Source organism: Myotis lucifugus, unplaced genomic scaffold (genome assembly GCF_000147115.1).
Source record: "Myotis lucifugus unplaced genomic scaffold, Myoluc2.0 scaffold_16, whole genome shotgun sequence".
In the NCBI taxonomy this organism is placed as follows: domain Eukaryota; kingdom Metazoa; phylum Chordata; class Mammalia; order Chiroptera; family Vespertilionidae; genus Myotis; species Myotis lucifugus.
In genome coordinates, this window is record NW_005871064.1 from 13491495 (window position 1) to 13505746 (window position 14252).

Here is a 14252-nt window from a genome sequence, read left to right on the forward strand (position 1 = left end):
CAGCATAAAGTTTTCCAGGGTGTGTGATCTGACTGTTCCGCTTTTCCCAGCCTCAACTTCTCTGAGTGCACTCCGGCTGGATCTGGTTTCTGAGGCTGAGGGGTCCCAGACTATCATAAAAGCTAGTGTTCCAGCCTTGGCCGTGGAACTGAGGGGTCTAGCCCCAGCTCTGTGCTCCATGACTGATGAGGTAGCTTTGCAGCCTTCTGTTGGCTCTCATTAGGCTAACAGATGGATGCCCGTGTCTCTACCCAGCAACCAAGATAGCATGAGGACAAAGGAGGTCACTTACGGCAAACACACATAAAACACTAAACACTGCCCCAGTGTACTGCACTGGGGGCTACCTGTACTCCTCTGCCCTTGGCCAATGAGGCATCTACTGGGGCAGGCTTTGAGGTCACAAATGAAACCTTTCCTACTTATTATGCATAAATCATCCCTCACCCTGGCCAGGTGGCTCAGTCAGTTGGAGCTTTGTCCTGTACACCAAAAGGTTCCGGGTTTGATCCCTGGTTGGGGCATGTACGGGAGGCAACTGATTGATGTTTCCTTCTTTCTTTCTCTCTCTAAAATCAATAAACGTATTTCTGGGTGAGGATTAAAAGAAGAATTATTCCTCTACCCAGAGCTCTCCAAGTCTCAACTAAAGATCTACAAAGCCTATAGTAAATCCTTCCTTTAAAAATGGTAGCAGGACTGTAAAGCCTTATAAAACAACTAGAGGCCTGGTGCATGAAATTTGTGCACTCGGGGGAGGGGGGCCTTGCACCCTCTCACAGTCCAGGAGCCCTCAGGGGATGTCTCCGCAGGGAGCGGGCCTAAGCCGTCAGTCGGACATCCTTAGTGCTACTGTGGAGGCGGGAGAGGCTCCTGCCACCACTGCTGCACTCACCAGCCGTGAGCCTGGCTTCTGGGCTTCTGGCTGAGTGGCGCTCCCACTGTGGGAGCGCACTGACCACCAGGGGGCAGCTCCTGTGTTGAGCGTCTGCCCCCTGGTGGTCAATGCACGTCATAGTGACCTGTTGTTCTGCTGTCCGGTCGATCTGCATATTACCCTTTTATTATATAGGATGCCCCACCATCCTCCAGGCTAGTCATCCATCACTTATTGGTACTCAGTGGGGACTCAGCAAGGGAGAGGGGGGTCATCTCTTTTCTGACTCACCGAGACGTCAGCACTTCCTGCCAGCCTTGTGGACAATTTCTGACAGACTTTCTGGGGCCCGAGAAGTGATGCTTCTCAAAACGAAGGACTCTGAAATTGGCAATAAGCCTAAGAACTTCAGCTACCGAGGCATCCCTGAGTTTTATGGACCTGCTCCAACCCATAGGTCTAGTTGCACCCTTAAGTTCCAGCTGTGTGGTCTGAGGTGGGATTTCGGGAATGGCGCTCAGGAAAATGCTTTACTGAGGCATTCAGGCCCTGAGTCCCAGAATCTGTGCTGCACCCCCTTCCATGGCACCTCCTTTAACCAGGTGCTCTTGGCAGGTCAAGTCAACCCTCCTGAGTGAATATTTAACAAGCCCGCAACAGGGTGCACCCAGGAAAGACTGAATTCCCGCGTGCAGATGATTCCTTCAGAAAGTGCCCAGGAAGCAAGAGACACCCAAGTGCCACTGAAGTCCTCACATACAAATTTGACTTTTCAACTTTTTTTTTTTTTTTTTTTAAATCCAGCATCAAGACCACAGACAATTTATTATGTAAGACATGGGGTGAGGAACGATCAAGGGAATTTATGGCTGTGAGTGACATGGAATTTGATGAAAAGGCTCAAGTTGGCTGAAGAGAGTTTAAATTTGGCTTTTGCTCTTGATAACGTCAAAATAATAAGAAGCACTTATGCCTTACAGAGAAAATAATCCACAAAGTGTCATTTTCATTTTGCAAACAGGGACACAATAGCAGTCAAATATCAGCCTAAACGCCCGGAGAGCTAACATACAGGCTCGGGAAGCGGTAACAGGGGGTTTCGCATGCTGGTGGGTTTCAAAAGCAAATCCATACTGAACCCTGTGACCCACTGGAGGTTCTAAGTGGAACCTGGGGAAGCAGCTTTTCCGTACAAAACAAGGACGACGACGACGAAGAGCCCAGGCTCTGCTGGATGTCTATAATACTCATTTGCAGTAAGGCTTTCAAGATACATGAATTTTTATAGCATTTGTATTTTAAGGATTTAGGGCAAATACATTTTTTTTCTACTTGATAAAAAGAAAATTAGTACTTAAAAGGTTCAAAAATATATTGATTGAGTGATTTTTTTTTTTACATAAATAAATTATATTGATTTTCAGGATTTAACAGCTGAAAAAACCCTTTCTGCTTCCACTGGAGGCAAAACTGAACAAAATGTTAGTTAAATAGAGAGAGCAGCATTTCTAAGAAATCTGTTGTCAGCATTATAGACCATCTATGCTACAAAGATGTCATTAAATAGGATCTGTTCAATTACTGGGTTCTTTCTTCTTATACGATCAGTTATAGATTTTCTAATTTATAGCTTTGATTCACAAAACTGGGACTCCACTTTTTGAAAATACATTTGATTCTTTTCGGTCACAATTTAACAGACTTCTTTGAGATGCTCATTTTAACATTTACATAATTTATAATCCCAATGTATAAAAGACAATGACAAAACCATCATAAATAAATAATGCAAACTGAAATAGTTATGTCAAACTTTTGGACCTTCTGATAAATTAGCAAAACGGTAACAGAAAAAGTAAAAAATACAGTAAATTGTGACAACAAAAAGTGAAACTGGTACTAGTAACACTTCCGACATTTCCAACGGTCCTGCGCCGCCCTGTGCCCCCGGAGTTCTGAGCCATGAGCTATTATTTCAAGTCTCAGAGTGTGGACTGTCAGGAAAGGGTAAGGTCATCGGAAGGTTTGGAACACAAGGGGGAAAACCAAAGGAAACGGGCTGAAGTGCTGCTCGGGCAGGAAGAAGGAAAAATAATGTTAATTTGCAACAGTCTTGACTAACTTGATTTGGAATCTGGGTCCAACTGTAAAACCGAATAGAGAAAAAAATGGAGAATAAAACTTTTCACAGTCATTTTATAAAAGGTGGCACACACGTTTTGACAACCTCAGATGACTCTGACAAAAGGACCTAGGCAAGTGTAAAAGTGTTGAGTGACTGTTTTCTTGCAAGCTCCAGAAAGAGCCTGATTCTTGGTGGACGAAAGCACAAAATAAAAACCCATCAGGCCCGGTGGTGGCGAGCGCAATTCTGGAGAATGAGGGGAGTGGAGTGCTAGTCATGTGCTTGTGAGCAGCGTGCAGCTCCACGGAGGGTGAGCCCCTCACCCACCCCCGTCGCCAGCAATAACTCAAGGTGTGTAAAGTGTCCTCATACTGAGAATCATCCTTTAACTTGGGAGAAAGCATACATATATAAAATAATGCCTAGTCAGTACTTCTTCTTGCTGCAGGTGCTGAAAAACCATAAAGGGGGAAGTTAATTTACTACCAATAAGGATTTTGTTTTATAAAGAAATGAATATATGCATTTTCAATCATTAGTTATATATTTCTATCTATACTACTCATTTAGTAATCATGATAAAATAGGGAAATACTTTAACTAAAAAATGTGCACCAGCACTTCCTTTTCCTGTGCTTTTTGGTTCCCCATTACATTCTTTCCCATCCAACACAGCTCACGGAAAAAGAGCTGCTCTGTCTGTCCTTCGGCCCTTTAACGGTTAAGTCCCTAGATAGCCTTCTTATGCCATTTTTCCTCCTCAAATACGTGGGAAACTTGGAAGAGAAGGGGGTAGGGCGTGTCACCAAGTACTGTATTAACTACGATTGCTGGAATGAACAACTGGATAACAGAGGGAGAATTCTGTGCCTCCTAGACTAGGTCGACAACACTTATCTAATGAAGTGGCAAGACCCTGCAGCTATTGACATCTGTTACCATAGTTCTCAGACAGGAAATTAGGTAGGTAAATATTACTTATGGAAACACAGGTTCTTATGAAGGTGAAGGGAGGGAAGTAACAAACCTTTATGGGATAAGAAACTTACAAGTCACATCATTTCTTAAATGAAAAAGTTCTAATTGGTGTCACTGTTGGAGTCTTTGAGGCCCCCGTCCCCGGCCTGTGCCGCATGTTCTCTATCTGAGGGCACAGGTGCCCTGGATTCGGGGCAGTTCTGGTCATTGCCCGGCTCCCTGTCCGACCCGGGAGCAGGCTCTGGGTTGGGGTTCGGGTTGTCCCCTTTTGTTTTCTTCTTCTTCCTCTTCTGGCTCTCCAGCCCTGCTATCTCAGAGTGTCTGGCCTGCTGCATGGCTGGCAGAGCCATGCCCATGCCAGGGGAGAGGAACATGGGTGGGTAGATGAGTCCAGGAGACACTCCTGGGATGAGAAATGGGTTAAAAGCCACAGGACTACTCGTAGTTATTGCAGGTTCGGACTGATCGGAATATGGACTAGGACCGGGCTTGTCTTCCGCAGACATGTCTGTTTTTCCGTCACGGCTACTTGGCTTGTCTTCTGCAGTCTGTTCGGTCACTGATGTGCCGCTTTTTGTTGTGCTTGACAGAGGCGCTGGAGCAGTTGAAGTGCAGGTAGTTGCCATGGGGGCATTGAGGAGGCCCCCGACACCGAACATCTGGGGCATGGTGGCCATTCCCGGCAGCATCATGGGCAGCATGCTCAGGGTGCTCTTGACCTCTTCACCTGTGGGCATCGTGGCGAAGCCGGCCGGGAACCCCACCAGCCCTGTGAGGGGGATGCCCGGCATATTTCTCATGTTCTGAAGTCCTACCAGGTCCATCCCAGCAATCAGTCCATTCATGAACAGTGGCCCCATTCCAGAGGGTGAGTCCGCCGCAATGGCGGGAGCTTTCAGAAGCTCACTCCGAGGCCGCCTCCCTCTCCTGCGGGGGCCTGCATCGCGAAGAACAGGCTCGGTCAGGGTGTGATTGAACTTGTTTTCTGGGAGAAACCCCTGAAAAGGGACAAAAAAAACACAAGATGCTGAAGGTTACTGGATGACGTGTGATCGATCATCGGTCCCAGCTTGCGAAGGATCCCCGATGGCACTGCCTCCCGCCGACCGCTGGAAGCAGGCAGCTCTCCTGACTCACTGCACCTGAAGACTTTCTCCCTCCGAGGCCAACAGACAGCCTGTTACCACCAAGCAGTGCCATCAACATGCTCACTGTGCAAAAGCAGCATCCACCCTGTGGAGAAGCTGACAGTGCTGGGAGCTAGAGACCAGTAGGAGACGCCCAGGTCTTAGTCAAGACTCTTTTAAAAAAATTTTATTGAAGTATAACTGGCATAACATATTAGTTTTGGTTGTACAATGTAAAAACCATATGGAATACTGCAGGAATTTGCGTGTCTTTTTTTTTTTTTAAATAGGTTTTTATTGGTTCCTGAGAGAGATAAAGGGAGAGGGAGAGAGAGAAAAGCACCAATGTGAGAGAGAAACATGGATCAGCTGCCTCCTGCACACCCCCTACTGGGGATGGAACCCACAACCTGGACATGTGCACCAACTGGGAATCGAACCTGCCACCTTTTGGTGCAATGGACTGTCTCATTCTTGTGTAGGGGCCATGCTCATCTTCTCGGAATCGTCCCAAATGTAGTATATGTGCTACCAAGGTGTGCAGTCAAGACTCCTGTGGTTGCGACTCCTTGACAAATGATCCCAACATTTGTCTTCCTCATGACTCTTTTCTTTTAAAAAAAATTTTTTAAAATAATTTTTTACAGATTTCAGAGAGGAAGGGAAAAGGAGAGATAGAAACATCAGTGATGAGAGAGAATCATCGATCAGCTGCCTCCTGCATGCCCCCTACTGGGGCTGAAGCCTGCAACCCAGGCATGTGCCCTGACTGGGAATCGAACCATAACCTCCTGGTTCATAGGATGATCCTCAACCACTGAGCCACCCTGGCTGGGCACAGGAAGGTTTTCAATCAGCCACAGAGCATAGGTAACTGAAAGTAAAGTGTTTAACACATTCCCCGGCCCACAGGAAGAAGTCTTGCTAAAGGGACACTATTAGCTGTGTGTGCCCCACTCCCCTCTGGATCGTGAGCTCCTGGAGAGCAATGACTAACACACCTATGTATTTGCCGAGAAAATGAAAGCATTCTTGACTATCATTGGGGAAATGCATCAGAAAGCAGCGGTATTCTGGTTCCCCTTCAAGGAGACGATCTACTTTCCTCTGTTCAGAGGTACTCTCCAGTGTTCTTACTTAGTGGAGAGCTCCAGAACTCAGCACTCTGCTCCACGTGGACTGAACTGTGCCTGTGCCTGGGACTTACAGCTATGCCTGCACACAGGTCACTGGCACCACACGTCTGGATGATTTAGCTACAGAGAATCACAGAGGAGGACCTACTGCCTAATGTATCAGTGAGCGGCAGGCAGATGGGGGGAGAAAGCACCCGCCTAGAGTGGGTTTGCTGCAGCCACACGTGCTTCCTGTGACTGTGGCTCAGGAGCTCTGGGGGGAAACGATGCAGTCAGAACCTGCTCCCCCAGCGCAGCAGCTACAGAGAATTATACCAACCACTGCCATTACAATGTAACGGACTCTGAATGTGTTTCAAAAATGGCCAGAATAACCCCATGTGCAGGGAGAAATGTTTTCCTCACGGAAAGGGCGACATTTCTTCCAGGACTCGTCTGAAATGCCTACATCCTCTGGGTGCTGCCCACGCCCCGTACTCTTCACAGCTATCATTAGGCTTGTCAAGGTGATGCACGTCCACAGTATGAAAGGCCACTTATACTTCTGTTGTTAAGCAGCCTCAGTCTTCTTTGCTCAGAGGAGCATAAGGAACAGCCCTGCCCCTGTGGGTTCCTAGGGAGTCATTCATCATCCCTTTCTGAGCGAGTGAGAGGAAGCATCTCTAACTACTCTGGAGTCTCCTCCTTGCGGTTCCTGTCACAAAGCGGGTGTTCTTGTACAACCTCCTCGCTTAAAAAAAAAAGTATTGACTTCAGAGAGGGAGAGGGAGAGGGAGAAACATCAATGATAAGAGAGAATCATTGATCAGCTGCCTCATGCACATCCCCTACTGGGGATCAAGCCCACAGCCCAGGCATGTACTCTGACTGGGAATGGAACCATGACTTTCATGGTTCATAGGTCAACGCTCAACCACTGAGCCATACCAGCTGGCTACAACCTTCTCTTTGATCACAGCAATGGTAAGGCTAACAAATGTTCAGAGTGGCCTTGTGGGATCTGTGACCCTGGATTCGCCCTGGGACGCAGGTCAGTTAGGGTTGGAGTGTGGACACGTGATAGGTTTAAGAAGCTCCTGGACTGGGTGGGAGGTAGGAGGGCTCAACAGTGAGGCTTCTCAGCTTGGCCTCTGAATGCTGGAGGAGCCACGCTTTCTATGATGGCTGTACTGCCTTTCCAGGATTCTCAGGCATCTGTGTAAACGCCTTCCCTTCCTGTAAGCCCACTGAAGCTCAGAGGCAGGGACCCAGTTGCACTCCTCAGTGGAGCACTCGGAGCAAGAAAGGAGGGACAGGTTTCACCAAGAGATAGCTGACGGACCAGAAAAACATTATTAGGGCCTGGTGAGTGTGGATAAAGAAGTCAGAGCAGCTAAGCACATCAAAGGGCTGAGGCTGGTGATCAGAGCAGTTAAGAAATCTCTTTACAAACTTCCCAAGGACACCTCCTTTGAACTTTAATTGAGTTGCTCTGGTGTTTCCATTTGGTTCACTGCCTCTCCTCTCCCTTAACCAGGGGTCCTCAAACTTTTTAAACAGGGGGCCAGTTCACTGTCCCCCAGACCATTGGAGGGCCGGACTATAGTTTAAAAAAAACCTATGAACAAATTCCTATGCACACTGCACATATCTTATTTTGAAGTAAAAAAACAAAACGGGAACAAATACAATATTTGTATTTGCATGTGGCCCGCGGGCCGTAGTTTGAGGACCCCTGACCTTAACTGTTAAGTCAAATCCTTAGAAAGTCCCACAGATCTCTGCTTAAGGGGCTGTTGTAGAGACAGGGTGTGCTAGTGACACCGGGTCAGGTTCTCCATGAGCCGCGAGTACACACGTGTATGAGAAGCAGCTGAGATGCAAGGGACACTGGCTGCCAGGTGCTCATGCAGGGGGAGCGGATAAGAGGAGCAGCAGCAGCAGGAGTGCTGACAGTAGATTAAATAAGCACTTACCCATGTCAGGTACTATGCTTAGTGCTCCATCTGCATTATCGCAATTAATCAGCACACCAACCCCACGGAGTTAGTACTGTTATCTGAGCCATTTTATAGGGCGTTTACAAATTCATAGATACGTGAAAAACGTGCACTTGAATGTTTCCAACTCCCCCAAATAATGTTAATTTTGAAGTCCCACATCTGTTTCCCCAAAAATATGAAAGAAAACCAGGTCACCATAAGCCAGGCAAAGAGCATTATGATGGTCATCTCTCAAAAGCTTTGGTTTAGAAGAGCAGAAACCTGACACTGTCGTGCGTGGTCCCCCTTCTTCCTTACAAAGTGAGGGGGCAGGGATTTGACGCTGGGGCACAGCTGGTCAGGCCTGGTGGCCCTGAACCACACCACACTGTCTCTTGTCCCCACCCGTGACCAGCACCTGTGATGTGCACGGCTGCTTTGCCCTGGAGCGTGCTGGGCAACGGCTCACTCTGGGTCTGGGGATGCTGGGGGAACAATTCCTCAACTGAGGTAGTAGGACTTGATGGATTGGGGCCAGGCTACAAGCGCCATTTCTCATGAGTCTGTCTTGAGCCCATTAAGGAAAACTGCCTCATTCTGGACTCCACCACAGTCTCAGGTCCCTGTTGGGCACAGCACCTCAGCCCAGGGCCCTGGCAGGGTAACCACAGCTCAACCACAAGGCTTTTCCAAGCCCTCTTTCCTACAGCCCACCCACAGCAAGAGCCAGGGAAAGGTGCCGGTGGGTCTCTTTCCTTTATACCCACAAACGGTCCCCTCCTCGCTCTCCCTATGACTCTCCTGGGGGAAGTCTTTCTGTGGGAAGCAAGCAAACCCAGAGCTCAGTGAATAACGCCCTCCGTCTCATTTTAAAACAATCTGCTATAAAACAGACGTTCTTTAACATACTTGATTTTGAGCTCATCGGGGCACTTAGGACTGGACAGTGCACCTAGGACAGCCTGCATCCTGCAGGACCAGTGGGCTCTCTGGCCCTGCCCACTAAGTTCACGTCGCACTCCTCAGGCACCAAGATGTCTAAAAATATCCCTTCCCTGCCCTTGTTACGAACCACTGATGCCAAGAGAGCGCTGGGGCCTTTCAGAACTGGGAACATGCCAAGAAGGCCCAGGCTGGCCACTCTCTCCCCTTCAGACTGAGAGCAGCTGCAGAAAGGCCCCAGGCGTGACAAGCACAGTTCTCACCTACAGCAAAGCCAGAGGCGCGCTGGCAGAGGAAGTCGGCTCTCACCACTTCCTGTGGGAGGGAGAGTCGCTCCAGCCACCCAGCTGCTGCCCACCCTCATCAGATGCCCCTCCCAGCAGCTCGGCGACCACACACAGCGGCAAGTCGGGCTTTGGCAGCGCTCCCTCCTGGTAATTATACCCTGGGAGCAAACCTGCTTCCCTTCCAGGGGAGGCCTGGGGAGAGGGCAAGGAGAGCGAGGAAAGGAGAGGCAGCCATGGAGCGGCACTGGGGCAAAGCTGCCTTTGCAGATGATTACAGGGGCCTCCCACCCGAGAAGCACGTCGTCTTCATCAGCACCTGGTAGCACTTATTCCAAAACCTGCAGATTCCAACTCTAAAACTCAACTCCTGGGCAGAGGAGGTGTAACGAAAACTTCCCTGCTCCTCCCAGGAAGGTTAGCAGGTTCAGCCCACAAATATCCAGCGAGTGGCAAGAGACCTAACAACTGGATGCAGCATGTGGATCCCAATTTTAAAAATCCCACAAACAAAACAAAACAAAACAAAACAGAAACTAGTTCTAAAAACATTTTTGGGACAAATGAAAAAATATGAATCTGAACTAGATATTAATACTCACATGCGCAATAATGGGAATAGTTACACAGGAAAACGCTGTTAGGAGATGCATGCTGAAGTATTTAGGGGTGACGTGTCATGTCAATGGCCCAGTGAGAAACAAACAGCAAAACTATACACACATGTGTGCATATAACATGAAACAAATGTAACTTACACATATGAAATATATGAAGTATGTATGTGTACACACATACATCTAATGAGCAACCACTGTGTACGGGGCCTTCTGACGCTGAATCCCTGGCCTTACTGCGCACCAGTGAGCCACAGCCCACAGAGCAGCGAGAAGCCCCTGTGGGATGGGAGCCTGTCTCTAGAAGGGTAGGGTCTCCTGGGAGAGAAGAGTGCAGTGCACCAGAGGGCTCCTCCCCAGGAGGAGCCGTGTGAGACATGGTGACATGGTTGAGAAATGGGCCCTCCTGGAGCCAAGCAGAGTGTCGACGTCAGAGCCAAGCCGGCTCTGCCCGTGGGAAGGCTGCGCAACCCTGAGGACCAGGTGGACAAGTGCTTCCTGTTCTTGCTGAGCTGCAGGAAAGGGCCTCCGAGGCAGGGACTGTGTTTATTTAACAAAGCAGGGAAAGTGCATCTCTGGTAAGAGGCTGACTTGCAAGAACAGCTTAGAAATGGGTTTTCTGGCAAGGGGTCAGTGTCTGTAGGGAGCGATGAACATTAATTTCCAGAGAACATGAGGGAAATTGTTAGACATGTAGAAAGACATGAGAGGGCCAAGGGGAAACCACATGGTTTTTCTGACAAGTCTCTAAACCAAGAGCTCTGAGTTACAACAAAGCAAGAACTGGAGGTCTCTACGGGACAACACTGCTGAGTGCAGAAGGTAGGAGGCAGCGTGAGGGCTGGAGAGAGACAGATGGGGTAAGAACCGAAGCTAAATCAGCCTGCCCAGCACAAGCCAGTCTAAGAGGGCGGGAGGGACATTTTCTGAGGAGAGAACAAGAGAGTTGGAAAAAGGGCCTCTTTTCAACGTGACAAACTTTCTAAGAAGCAGGCCACAGGGACGGGCCAGGCCTCCCTCCCCGAGTGGCTGCAGTGGATGGAGATGAGAGAGCAGTTATGTTTGCCGAGTTGCTGGAGAGAAGAGGAATCATCCAGGTGACAAATCAGTGACAAGCTTGGAGAACATTAAGTAACAGCTTCTTTCTGCACAGAGGAGGAAATGACTAGGGTGGGTGGTCTTTTGGAGCTAAAACAATAAATCACCTCCAGCAATCTCACGAAGAAGGGAATTTGGATCCCAGGACTGCCGCGCTGGCCGAGCACTGAGAGGCACTCAGGAAGGCTGCGAGCGTGGGGACTCCCAGGAAGAGCAGGCCCCCGTGAGGATCTTCAGAGGCTTCCCATTTGAGCAGAATGCACTTTTAGGGGGTTAATAACACATTTAGGAATAATTTTCCCAAGCTCAACGCCTTTTCAGGTTGCAATGATATTGCCGCCCTCTAGAGGTTATGAATTTTCTATTCCAAATTTGTACTCATCTGTAAACAATAATTAACTCATATTTGTTACACTAGAAGTATTTTGCAGATGTCTTTGAAGTCTCTTCCAGGCTCATGATTCTGTAATAGAAAAAGGGCCGAGCTTGGAGTCAGCTGTTTCTCATTGTCAGTGAGGACGGACTAGGAGGAAATATCTTAAATGGTAGCCAGAAAAGCTTAGCTTAGAAAATTAAAATTCCCCAAAATGAAGTTTGTTAAACACTGGAAACAGACTGCTAATGAGTTAAGGTATCTTTTCCCTGAACTCTACAAATGGGGGAAAATATCAAGCTTTGGTAACGGGTTAAATACATAACTAAAAGTTTTGCAGGTAAAGGCTGAAAACAAATGACCACAGCACCTACAGATGTCCTGTGCTGCCCCTTGTCCTCTGGGAACCGCCTGGGAAACCCGCTTCCCTGCGGCGTTCTCTCTCTGAGTCTGCAAGGCTGGGCTCTGCAGGGACAGGCCCCTCTTCCTTACCCTCAGTCCTGGCTCCTTGGGGGCAGCAGAAACCCTCTCTTCCCCACTCAGAGAGTTGACATCTAATTTCCCAGGTTCCTTACAGCGTGGCCTCCTCTGCTTTGGTTTGTCTGAAAAAGTCTAGGAGACAAATGGAAATCAACATTACAGAACATTCTGTCACAGAGTCTGAGGAGGGTGGTGCATGTCAATTGGTTTTGCTATTTTCTCATTAATGGCCCTCTGCAAAGGACCCAGCCAGGGCATGTTGAAGGAAAAAGCCACCTGGCCCCCACCTAGGCTCTCTTCTTGAAGCAGCAGCAAGCTGGAAAACAGGCTGTGGGGGGCCAGACTAGAACACCTCGGCTGTCCAGACAGTTTCCCAGGGCACTGCCTAATCCCCAGCCCTTTCCTTGTCAGCACTTTCTCAGCTTCTCTCCACTGCTACCTACTCAGAAGCTCTGCCTGTCCTTTGAGGGTGTGCATCTGTGAATGCATTCCCTTTCTTTTCCTGTGAGCTCTCTACCTCCGTTTCTTATTAGCTAGATGTACCCAAAACACAGATGGTGGTGGGTAGACGGGCAAATAAGGAAAGAAAAACCAGGAAAAGACATCTGTGTTCAGTAGCCCTCTGAAAGATTTAGGGCTACGGCAGTAAGAGGACTTGAGGAAAAGTCCCAAAGCAAGAACTATATAACTAAGAACAGACACACTCCTATAAAAGGATAATGTACTAACGTGAAAGGAACACACAGAACATTTTCATGAAGTGGCAGTGTTTATGCAACCTAAAGATTTCTCTGTGAACTTATGATATTGTGTGGTAATTCTAGGGGGGCAGGGGCTGAGCGTAGGCTAGTTGTCTTCATATTTTGCATGTCTATTTGGCATAATGTTCTGACATGGGTTATAACTTTTTCTTGACTTTAAAATGATGTCCTTAGTTGACAGAGATTTCTCCAAAACTTCCTGGTCTCCCTCAGCATACTCCTTATCAAAACAGCACCAAGTAGGCAGGAAGTAAAACAGCAATCCCAGGCAGTACCAAAAGCACTTACTGCTCCAAAGCCAGGGACGTCTAAGGAGTAGTCAGCCTGCTGCCTCAGCCAGTCAAGCAGACTTTTGCTGGGAATGGTCTTCTCCGCCTGGCTGCCAGCTGCTGGGGCCGGTTCCGGGGTCGAAGGGGCGGGCACTGGCCCTTCAGGGTGGGAGGTGCTCAGGGAGGCCTGCCCTGAGTCTTCATGGACTTCCTGGATGAAGGGAAAATAAGTATGTGTGGTTAATCATGCCAGAATGAAAACTAGTTTCTAAAAGGAAAGTGTGCAAGGTATGCTTTGAATCTTTCTGTCTATTTTTACCTGAACATTACCCTGCTGGGTGCTCGAGTAAGAACCATACACACTACTTACCCACACAGACGCCACTACACGTGAGGGGCGTTCCCTCCACCTGACTAAGCCTCTCCCTGTCTTGTCTTCTTGGTAAACTTTAATTCCATCCTATCTGCTCCGGTTCAGGGTCACCTCCCCTGTCACCGTCACTGGCAGTCCCCACTGGCAGTCCCTGGCAACACTGGCCACTCCTGTCCAGTTCCCCATAGCACTCTTCGCAGGCTTTCCACGCCTCACTGCAACGTGCTTAACCTATTTCTCCCTTTATCGTTCGAATACCTCTTTTTCTCATCTCTGTATTCCCAATGCCTATACTTGGGATTGCTGATAAAGTACAATGTCAATGCTAAATAAATGTTTGCTTAATAAATTTTAAAAAATACTCTCAAGTCAAGGGGAAAATTTCATCAGTCATTCCATTGGAATTTCACCATCATTACAGAGAAACTATGGCTTTGCACCTCTGAAAAATTAGGCAACCATCCCAAAAGCTTGCAGGGTTGGGCAGGGAAAGAACCTGCCACTTCAGCTTCCCAAATGATACAGAAAGTCTAAGAGGAAGACACATCTCAAACAATATACCTTAGCAATAAACTGCTTGAGGAATAGAGAAAGAAGTCCTTGGCTTGGTCCCCTGATCTGCCACTTACTAGCTGGATAATCTTAGGCTAATTATTTCATACTTGTAAGCTTCAGTTTTCTCATCTATAAAGTGGCAATAATAATACCACCTTCACAGGGTTGTTGTAAGGATCACATAGGACAATCATGTAAAACCTTGAACACAGTGCCTGGCACATAGTAAGTACTCAACAAATACTGGCTATTATTATTCCTTTTAAAATAAGAAGACATGTTTGGCTGAGTCGCTC

The 14252-nt window shown here is 48.0% G+C and overlaps 1 protein-coding gene and 1 non-coding gene across 5 annotated transcripts in view; both read right to left on the reverse strand.

Annotated features, from left to right (window-relative positions):
- Nucleotides 1-2152: 2152 nt before the first annotated feature.
- The window catches only part of CHD6 (chromodomain helicase DNA binding protein 6), a 170202-nt gene continuing 158102 nt past the window's right edge, over nt 2153-14252 (reverse strand). Inside the window, exons 35-37 of one of the 4 annotated variants that reach the window (XM_023750885.1) lie at nt 13048-13239; nt 12011-12130; nt 2153-4978 (exon numbers count right to left, since the gene is read on the reverse strand). In XM_023750885.1, the coding sequence (XP_023606653.1) occupies nt 4082-4978; nt 12011-12130; nt 13048-13239 (1209 nt within the window). In that variant the 3' untranslated portion in view covers nt 2153-4081. Of the gene's footprint in view, nt 4979-11209; nt 11408-11531; nt 11609-12010; nt 12131-13047; nt 13240-14252 lie in introns of those variants that run through there. The other 3 variants (XM_023750887.1, XM_023750888.1, XM_006085187.3) reach the window with 3 other exon arrangements.
- On the reverse strand, nt 5542-5649 carry LOC111825193. The gene has a single exon (XR_002828333.1). It is a non-coding gene; the product is annotated as a U6 spliceosomal RNA (small nuclear RNA).